Consider the following 10,744-nt stretch of genomic DNA (forward strand, 5'->3'; position numbering starts at 1 on the left):
AACTCTTCTTCTTCTTCTTCTTCTTCATAACAGAAAGGTCACAGTAGTCTGAGGTGTTTGGGGAATGATGGACAAAAGACTTGAATAGGAACCCATTTTGTTCAAGGTCCAGTGGACAGAGGTAAATGTCCAGGTTGGCTCAAGAAAATAGAACTGCCAAAGGCAGGCAGAACCCAAAGGTAAGGACTAACCTTAAGGAGGGAAAAGATCAGGCGCTGGTGCATCTTGGAGAGAACAGGGAAGCCTTTCTTATTGGTCAGGAAGATGCTGGTGGGTAGTATGGCCGCCTTGATTGGCTCCCCCAGCCAACGGTCAATGACGTGATTGGATGGCAGGTCGGGGCCGACCTCCAGGGCTGAGAAGAAAGGAGAAAAGCTGTTACAGGAAATGAGACTCTGGCCTCCACACAATCGGACAAGTGCCTCTGCTATCCACCTCCCAGTCTTACCCCAGCGGCACTCACCCACTGCGATACGTTTGTTGTAGTCACAAAGGGTCCGGAAATTGTGCCACCTGTACAAATTTTTTAAAAATGATTAGATTAGAAAGCTAATCTGGCCACACTGGAAAACCAGCTCCTCTCGCCTTCTGCTTAGGACTCACTTAGATGATTTGTGGACTGGCCAACGTGGCCATCGGGAGCCAAGTGATGACAACCATTCCAATAGTGGGCATCAAAAAGTAGTTTAAAGCAAAGAAGAGTAGAAGAAGAGTTTGGACTTGTACCCCACCTTTCCCTTCTGAGAAGAGTCTCAAAGCGGCTTACAAGCTCCTTTCCTTTCCTCTCCCCACAACAGACACCTTGTGAGGTAGGTGGGGCTGAGAGAGTTCTGAAGAACTGTGACTAGCCCAAGGTCACCCAGCAGGCTTCATGTGGAAGAGCAGGGAAACAAATCCAGTGCACCAGATAAGAGTCCACCACTCATGTGGAGGAGTGGGGAAATCAAACCTGGTCCACCACATTAGAGTCCACCTGCTCTTAACCACTGGGGAAACAAGGATACAGACAACGAGTTCTTCAGTAGCTTCAAAGGAGTGAAGGAAGATGTATTGTCAAAGGCTTTCACAGCCGGAATCACTGGAGTGCTGTGTGGTTGAGTTAGGTGGGAAACAGAATTCTAGCAGGATTTTCTTCTGATGCTTTCACAAATGCATTCTGTAGACTGCATCTTCAGAGGATCTGAAGATGCCTCTGAAGATGCCAGCCACAGATGCAGGCGAAACGTCAGGAGAGAATGCTGCTAGAACACGGCCATACAGCCCGGAAACCACACAGCACTCGAGTGTAGGAAGCTTTGACTCTAGAAAGCTGAGAAATTTTGTTGATCTCCGAGGCGCTACTTCAGATTGTGGCCTAGTAGTTCTTCAGTGGGAAGATGAGAGTTCGCAGAGCAGATTTTGACATTCCGCTGTTGCTTGAAAGAGTTTTCCCTAGAAAGATCAGGGGCTCCTAACTCCCTTCTTTTTTGCTCTGGAATAACTGAGCTACACTTGGGTTGGCATCTCTAACATTCGGCATTCACCCAGCTGCTGTCTTGGGTTGGATCCCCCAGAGCCTGGCCTTGTGTTGCCTAGAAACCCAGAAAACCCTGTACTGCTTTCTAGGCCGTCCTCCTTTTCTAAAACAGACTCCGGTTCTTGCCGTTGTCTGCTTCTTCACTCACCACTGCCAAGTCTTCTCTTCGCCTGCAGAGTCCTCCTCTGGCACCTGCACGGGCTCGTTGTCAATCAAGTCATCCCGCAGGTCCTCCGGGGACAGAAGCGGAATCCGCATCCAGAACTGGGGTAGAACAAGAAAGGAACGGGATAAAAGGTTTTCAGGATACACTGAGGTTCGATCCCTGCTCTGGGTTTCAAATCAAGCTGGACGATGTTATAAAGAACGGATGCGGCTGGAAGATCGTCAGGAAAGAGGGGAAGAGAGGCAAGGACACCTTTACTAGCTGTGCCATCTTGCTGAGAATTTTTTTTCCTTTTCCTATTCATACGGTAGTGAAGTTTAATGGGGCCAACAGCATATATCAGTGGTGGTGAACCTTTGGCATTCCAGATGTTATGGACTACAGTCAGTCAGTTTTATTACGGCCATTAGGCCAGCAAAAAAGAATAGAGAAGAACAAGAAAAGGGAAGAACAATAAACAAAAGAAAAATCGAATTTGTACAGAAATCCACGATACAGAATCCACACAAAGAATATCATCAGCTTGTAGCATTACCACGGTCACCCTCATGTGGTCCGGCTCTTGGTCCCAACGTGACTCTTCTCTTACTATATGCCAGCATACAAAATTTAGCTACCTGCTGAGATATAAGAGAAACTCAGTCTTCCAGCAAAATTCTCACAAGAACCAATTGGCCATGCTGGCAGGGGCTGATGGGAATTGGAGTCCATAACATCTGGAGTGCCAAAAGTTTGCCACCACAGGCATATATCCTTGGGCATGAGTCATAAGGCAGGGGTTCAAGAATTCTGGTTTCTTTGGCTCACAAGTACCTAAGTACCTAAAAGGTCAAGGAACTGTTGAAGGGGCTACGAAACATGAAACTACTAAACATCAAAAACACATATGTATTTATTACAAATTAACCTTGCAGAAGGCCCATCACAGCCTAACCTATGCACACATTATCACAATTATAATACCGTCAGGAAGAATCTTCCGGTCTACAAAAGGGGGCTGTGTTCTGTCATGTTAATGGTTCTATTCTACTTTCGGTTTCCCACATTTCTTTGATTTGTAACATGCAGCAAACTAAGTGCACCCAAGGGCCGGGATCCCTGGTGCTATCTCTCCACGCCGGCCTTGAGACCTAATGACTGAAACATTCCTGCCTTGTTTCACTTTGCCTTTGATATGCGTTGTGAAAGGTGGGAGGGGGGAAACCTGCGGAACCAAAAGTTGTACCCAAAGTCAGTTCTTTGGGCCATACTGTCAATTGACTGTCAATAAAGGCTACTGATTTAAAATTTAGACTCTTATGTTGATCTGCAACTCCGGGGCTTGACAAATATACCAATTCCAAAGCCTTTATTGGCATTATAAATTACAGAGTTAGTAAAAAGGGGCATTTATCTACTAACTGAGACATTAAAACATTAAAATACATTAAAACAACGTTGAACATTCACAACAGTCAGGCACACATAAAATAATTTAGCCGTTACTACTATGTAGGCAATGATTGCGCCTGACCAAATAGTTCCTCAACAAACTTGCAACATTCTCACATACGAGATCACAGGAACCGTTGAGTAGAAAATTCATAACAGACGTTTGAGCTCTCTATCAATGGACAGATGTACATAGAGCGTAACGACTCGTACATTGGACATTCCAATAGTACATGTTGAAGTCTCAGCAACGGCCATATTACATTGACATAACCTGTTCTCATATGGAATGTTATTATACCTGCCAAGAGTCATAGCGTTAGGCAGAGCGTTAAAACGAGCCAAAGTGTACGCTCTGCGTTGTTTGGGATTGCACAGAATGTACAGATAGTTGACACAATGGTCTGATCAGACAATTCCCAAAGCCTGCGGAGAGCAGCTTTCCCCCCGCCCCCTGCACCATTTCCAAAGGATCCAATGGGACACTTTTTCAACCCTTAAAAACAGATGCATTTCAGCCAACTGGCCTTCCTCAGTGGTCAAAAGTAATACAGTCATGAGGAGAGGGAAGAGGTGGTTGGACATACCATGGAAGTGTGGTGCCCAGTGTGGATGTGGTTACACAGAACCCGTGCCAGGTTGGGGTTGTCTGCTTGCGTCAATGGCAGCAGGAAGGCCGGGAGTCCCAGGTACGCCCCAAAGTTCAGCTCCTGTAGCATGGCCTGCAGAAAGGCAGATAAACACAGAGAACCATGTAGAATCCAATTCACTTAATCTTTACAGGACGAAGATGGGGAAAAGGGCAATTACAATGGCGGCGGAGCAGAGAATCTTCATGCAATGAAAGATGTTGGGGGCTTTTGAACTGAAAGAAAGCTATCACTTGATAGGTGCGACAGAGGTTGAGAAGGTTATGGAAAAACTAGCAATAAAGCTCACTGTGCGAAATAAAAACACCACGGGCGCTAGAAAACTGTTGCTCGTCCTTTCCGTTCACAGAATATTTCACACACACACAAGCCTTTATTGGCATACAAAACAGGACAATATTTTAAAGCAAAACAAGTTTAAGAAATACAGTTACAATTACTAATTTCCAGTATAAAATTTGCAACAGTTTCACAAAAGAGCACATCAGAGCTGTTCAGGAGATTGGGTATCTTATAACACTCTTGCCACTGAGAACATTGCAAGAAAATGGAATTCATGTATTTCATGCGTATCTTATTGTATTTAGGGCATACAAACAGAGAATGGTCAAGTGTTTCAACCGTAATCAGATCACATGAACAAACTCTTTTAGAACATTCCATATTCTTGAATCTTCCCTCCAGCAGAGCTGATGGCAGCACATTACATCTTGCAGTAGCCAAGGCTCTCCTCTGGGTGGGATTAATCAGCAGACGAGGATATGCTGCCATAATTCCACACTCGCATGGGATTAATAATGTAGTCGGAGAACAGGTTGTCTTGGCAGCACGAGTCAAATTATGAAAATCAAGATCCAAGAGCCTATTCTTAACTAGTCTGAAGGCTTCCACCTTTGTTCACAAAGTATTAAAATTCAGCATGTAGAAGTGTTTGAAGAATGCTAATCCTCCCAGGGCGAGAGACACGAGCTCCCTTCTGCTCGTGCACCTCCACAGCTCTTTAAAAAGCGAGTCGTCACCAACATCCCTTGCCTTTTATACAGATACGATTATTCTCCCTCCGCTAGAACTCCTCCTCATACTATGAAATGGATTGGAAATTACAGGTTCACAGCCAATACATGAAGGTTGAGATAGCCAATAGCAGAAGTAGGCCATTTGTTTGCTTTTTATGTGTTTGGTAATTTCACAAAGGGAGGAGGAGGAGGAGGAGGAGGAGGAGGAGGAGGAGGAGGAGGAGGAGGAGGAGAGGCTGCGTAGCCCAGCCCAATTGCATCAGATATCAGAAGCCAAGTAGGGTCAGTACTTGGAGGAGAGCTGCCAAGGAAATCTCTACAGAGGAAAGCAATGGCCAGTCGCTTCTGTTTCTCACTTGCCTTGAAAGCCCGTTGCTGGCATCACCAAAAGCCAATTGCAACTACAGCAGTTATGATGATGATGATGATGAAACCTTTAATGGCATATATATAAATTATACAATGGAAATTAAAATTGGCTAGTAAAAAAATTTAAAAAAACCAAGCATGATGAGAGCTGGAATATTAAGCCACTGAATTGGGATTGAGTCTGCTAAGCATTTGGGAACGTTCAGTGATGACAACACACAAGAATCTAGCAGTTTGTTCGATGGTAACAGTTGAGTTGCTGTCCAACAAGAACAAAGTTTTGACAGCATCTGTAGTGTTGCCTAGATCAGCTAAGAGAGGATTAAGTAGTCTTTCCCGCTCTACAGCATATAAAGGGCAACATAATAGAACATGATGGACGGTTTCTTCAAGACCAGGATTGCAGTAGCAAGATCTATCAGTTATGTCAATAATTTCATGGATTCAAGCTCTATCAAAGGCTTTGGCGGTCAGGAATGGAACCTCCATTTCCAGAGACCACATGCCTCCAAACTACCGGACTCCAGGAACCAAAGACAGGCCTCTGTTAAAACGACAGTTCCCTGTATCAACAAGGAAACGGAATTTGAACGGACTCGCTCACCATCTCGGAATTTCTGCGAACCTTCTCCAGCTTGGAATCGGCTTGGATCCACGGGGACAGCTTGCCCACAATCAACGTGTTCCAGTCTGGCAAGAAGCAATATGTTAAGATGGTTGGAGCAAACCCCCTCTGATTGGGGAAGGGCAGACAGCAGTTCAGAGCCAACAGCCCTGCTGAGCGTACAGCTTGGTTTAGAAGCACCTGCTTATTGTTAGGTCCTGGACCAATGATCAATAAGCGGACTCTAGATCTGGAATCAGAAGTCTTTATTGGGCTGGCAACAGGGACTCAGCTTCAGAAGGCCAGTTCTGGCGATCCTGGCTTATACGGTAATATTTATCCCCCTCTGATTTCTCCTTGCTCTCCCCTCCCTTCTTCCCATAGAATATGAGAACAACAAAGTGTGAAAGGCTTTGTTTTCAAAGGCAAAGCATCTCAAGGCCAAAGCGATAGTCTCCGGGTGGGCTATGCCTGCAGCCTCCATTCCTCCCTTCCGGCCCAAGCAGGGGCAGTCTAGTGATCTATATTGCCATGCGCATAGAAATAGAACCAAAGACCCATTCATATATGACAGGTGTGGGTACACAGAAGGCCTGCATTCGCACCCTTGCTCCCCAGCATTTGAACCCTTGCTCCTCTATGCTGGGGATAATTAGGAAAGGATTTGATAATAAAACTACAAGGATTGTCATGCCCTTATATAAAGCAGTGGTGCGCAATTCCCACATCTTTGGAGTACTTGTGTTCTCAGTCTCCTTGGTCTGCCTCACATCTCAAAAGGATATCAAAGAGATAGAAAAAGTGCAGAGAAGGGCAACGAGGATGATTGAAGGATTGGAGCACCTTCCTTATGAGGAGAGGCCGCAGCGTTTGGGGCTCTTTAGTTTGGAGAGGAGACGTCTGAGGGGGGATATGATTGAAGTCTATAAAATTATGCATGGGGTAGAAAATGTTGACAGAGAGAAATTTTTATCTCTTTCTCACAATACTAGAACCAGGGGGCATCCATTGAAAATGCTGGGGGGAAGAATTAGGACTAATAAAAGGAAACACTTCTTCACACAACGTGTGATTGGTGTCTGAAATATGCTGCCACAGGAAGTTGTGTGATGGCCACTCACCTGGATAGCTTTAAAAGGGGCTTGGACAGATTTATGGAGGAGAAGTCGATCTATGGCTACCAATCTTGATCCTCCTTGATCTCAGATTGCAAATGCCTTAGCAGACCAGGTGCTGAGGAGCAGCAGCAGCAGAAGGCCATTGCTTTCACCTCCTGCACGTGAGCTCCCAAAGGCACCTGGTGGGCCACTGCGAGTAGAAGAGTACTGGACTAGATGGACTCTGGTCTGATCCAGCAGGCTAGTTCTTATGTTCTGAAGTTCTTAAGATGGAGAGATCTGTCAGAGCAATGAAGCCTTTGAAATCCTCACCTCTTCCTGAGAGTAACAAGTCAGAGCGGGTCTGGGGACCTGACCGGCCTTTAGTTGGCTCCAGGAAAAATTCCCTCTTGTATCGGGGATGGAAGATGGGCATGCAGAGGAAATCAAACCTGTGAATTGAGAAATTGATACAGGGAAATGGACACAATTAAGATCTTGGTGACAAAAGACACAATACCATATATCTTTTTTTTTAAATATAAAAAATGAACTATTTTTACAGGCCAGGGCTGGACACTGCAACAAGTTTGTGTTTGCTTGAGACATGCTTAGACTTCTACCCGCCTGCTTTAACACATGAAATGCCGCTGAAAATACCTGCTTTAACCTTCAGTCAAGAGGGCTCTTTTGCACAGATGAACAGAACTGTAATGTAATTCAATGGCCAGGTAGAGGGACTGAGACACTGGCCTATACTCCAGCATGTCATAGTGGTTAAGAGCAGGTGGATTCTAATCTGGAGAACCGGGTTTGATTCCCCACTCCTCCACCTGAGTGGCAGAGGCTTATCTGCAGTGGTGGGGTTCAGCAGGTGGTGTAGGAGGTTAAGAGCTCGTGTATCTAATCTGGAGGAACCGGGTTTGATTCCCAGCTCTGCCGCCTGAGCTGTGGAGGCTTATCTGGGGAATTCAGATTAGCCTGTACACTCCCACACACGCCAGCTGGGTGACCTTGGGCTACTCACAGCTTCTCGGAGCTCTCTCAGCCCCACCTACCTCACAGGGTGTTTGTTGTGAGGGGGGAAGGGCAAGGAGATTGTAAGCCCCTTTGAGTCTCCTGCAGGAGAGAAAGGAGGGATATAAATCCAAACTCCTCCTCCTCCTTTAGGTTCACACCACTTTGGCAGAACCAGTTGTTAAAATGGTGCTTGTATGCAACCAGTTGTTAAGTTATTTGAATCCCACCACTGGAACCGGTTGTTAAATTATTTGAATCCCACCACTGCTTATCTGGTGAACCAGATGTTTCCGCACATTCCTGCTAGATAGGAACTGGTAAAAATTGTCGATTTAGTCCAGATCCAACTTCATGAACTTTTCAATCTGATACTACTGATACCAGAAGCAGCATTTGTACATAACAAGGAATTACCTTGTCTGCTATATGAAAACTGAGGATATGCATTTGTAGCTTAACAATATCTTTACTCTGATGTATTAAAATATGCTATTTTTGTTATACTAGGTTGTGTGATGGTGTCAACAGTACTCTGTTGTCTAAGCATTGCTTTCCATTTTGGATTCAAACCTCCTTCTCTTTTTCTCCTTTTTTTTTACAAGAGCAGTGAACGAGAGATGCATCAAAAGGCAAAATCCTTTTTCAAGAGACTGGTCAGGAATACAGATTTCAATAGTCCAGGCTATAAACACTAGGCTGTAAATACAAATGCCCCTGGTATTTGAAAAAAAATCTGCACTGAGTCTTTCAACAAGAAATGAAGCAAATAAATATGAAGGCCAGCTTGCCTTAATCCACCCAGTTCTCCACTAGCATCTAAGTTCAAAGCTAATTGATTGGGCAGCCTGGAATCTATAGAAATTGTTTAATCTATAGAAATTGTTTCAAAGGGTAGCTGTGCTGGTCTGCAGGAAAACAGCTGGATTTGAATTCCCTGGCACCTTAGAGACCAACAAGATTTTCGGGGTATCAGCTTTTGAAGGTCAAAGCAAAAAGAGCTTTTGATCATCAAAGTGCATACCCCAAAAACCTAGTTGGTCCTCAAGATGCTACTGGACTCAAAATTAGCTCATTTACGCATGCACGCACACACACACACACACACATACACATACAGACAGACTACCTGACTTCTTCCACTATATGTCTAGCATATAAATCCAACTAGATTTTCGGGGTATGAGCTTTTGAGGTGCTACTGGACTCAAATCTAGTTTATTTATACAAATATTTATGTATGAACTTATATACACACAAATACATGGTTACTGACTTCTTCCACTATAGCCCCTTGGATATATTAATATTTGCAGAGGGACAGATATCATGTTGACACTGTACCTTCATTCCTTTAAGATTTATATGGCAGACATATTTCCCATCCCTGTCATCTGTATGATGGAGAAACATCACCTGTAGAGTTTCTACCTGCTGTGCATCAGATAAAGGCACAGGCAGTAGCCCCATCAGGTGAGCATCTCATGCTCAGGGAGCATGATCTCTCCTTGGGTCAAAGGTCATCACAATGGCCACACATTGGTTATCAACATTTGCAGAAGAGAAAAAATTCAAAAGAGCACCGGGGCTTAGCAACCGGGGTCAGGGGGGTCACACAGGGGGACCACGTGGTTTCTCTCACCCCTGCCTAGCCACTGCCCCCAGGGTGCCGGCCACTTCCGGGACGCAGCTCAAGTCCCTGCCGCAAGAGACGCGGGCCGTCGCCGCTCCCGGTCCCGCCGCCGCCGCTGCTGCCGCCATCGCCGCCGCTGTCGCCGCCATGGCCCGCCACCCAGAGAGGCGCGAGCCGGCTAGACACGCCGACCTCACCTCCCGGGCCAATCAGCGGCCGCGTTTCCGACCTCCGTCCAATCAATGGGAAGCTTTCCCAGAAGAGGCGGGACAAGTCGGTCAAAGATGGAGCCAGTTGAAAGCCTAGAGGTGGGCGGAGTAGGAGGGGGTGTGCCCTTTTTCTCCCCCTCAGGGGCGCTAGGCTAAATTGTCATTTCCCATCATGCTCCGGGGGAGTGGTAAAAGAGGGTGTTTGGACTCTATTTCCCGACGGCCAACGCGCGCAACCCTCTCCCTTTAGCACTACATTTACCAGAGTGCATTGCTCTTAGAAGCCCTTTCTCGTACGTCTTTCGAATCGCTTTTCTAATCACAGACCATATAAGGAAGACGTTGTAAACTGTAGGAGACATCATCGGGCCAGTGGCGCAATGGATAACGCGTCTGACTACGGATCAGAAGATTCTAGGTTCGACTCCTGGCTGGCTCGGTTGAATATTTTTTTTCCCCCTCCTAATATTAAAAGTGGAAAATGACGCAGCAGTTACATTTGTGTGCTCTACCAGGATTTAGGATTCCTGATGGCTAAAGCAACAGTTAACGTTTCATAGTGAAGCATTTTGCAGATGTAGCCATTTGGAGTCACACTGGAGTCACAATGACTATTTCACCCACAGTCCTGGGCAACCTATACATTTTTTCCCTCCTCCCTGCCAACCCCTTATTACAGTGATGGCAAACCTTTTAGAGACAGAGTGCCAGGGGCAGGGGGGTGGAGCAAGGAGAAACTGCCCTGTGCCACTTTCACGCCCCTGCCCTGGAATGCCCCCGGAATGTCCCGAAACCCCCCTGCCCTGCCCCCAAAACACCCTCTCCACTCCCCCATAGGGGCACGCGCCCAGTACGTCGTGCACCCCTCGCCCCCTTGGTGCTATGCCACTGCCAAATGCCCAAGCTGGGGCGACAGCTCGCGTGCCCACAAAGAGGGCTCTGAGTGCCACCTCTGGCACCCGTGCCATAGGTTCACCACCACTGCCTTATTAATTGCATGGAGACAATATTGCAGCCAGAGCAACAGACCTCCTAT

At 46.1% G+C, this 10,744-nt stretch overlaps 1 protein-coding gene and 1 non-coding gene across 2 annotated transcripts in view; one reads left to right on the plus strand and one right to left on the minus strand.

The window, feature by feature from the left end:
- The window catches only part of PRMT5 (protein arginine methyltransferase 5), a 19,888-nt gene extending 10,199 nt beyond the window's left edge, over positions 1-9,689 (minus strand). The window contains exons 1-7 of the mRNA XM_048517503.1: positions 9,509-9,689; positions 7,183-7,301; positions 5,753-5,838; positions 3,701-3,835; positions 1,665-1,780; positions 464-513; positions 192-355 (exon numbers count right to left, since the gene is read on the minus strand). Of these exons, the coding sequence (XP_048373460.1) occupies positions 192-355; positions 464-513; positions 1,665-1,780; positions 3,701-3,835; positions 5,753-5,838; positions 7,183-7,301; positions 9,509-9,648 (810 nt within the window). The 5' untranslated portion in view covers positions 9,649-9,689. The remainder of the gene's footprint in view (positions 1-191; positions 356-463; positions 514-1,664; positions 1,781-3,700; positions 3,836-5,752; positions 5,839-7,182; positions 7,302-9,508) is intronic.
- Positions 9,690-10,074: 385 nt separating this feature from the next.
- TRNAR-ACG lies at positions 10,075-10,147 on the plus strand. Its single transcript has one exon. It is a non-coding gene; the product is annotated as a tRNA-Arg (tRNA).
- The last annotated feature ends 597 nt before the right edge of the window (positions 10,148-10,744 follow it).

Source organism: Sphaerodactylus townsendi, linkage group LG15 (assembly GCF_021028975.2).
Source record: "Sphaerodactylus townsendi isolate TG3544 linkage group LG15, MPM_Stown_v2.3, whole genome shotgun sequence".
Classification (NCBI taxonomy): Eukaryota; Metazoa; Chordata; class Lepidosauria; order Squamata; family Sphaerodactylidae; genus Sphaerodactylus; species Sphaerodactylus townsendi.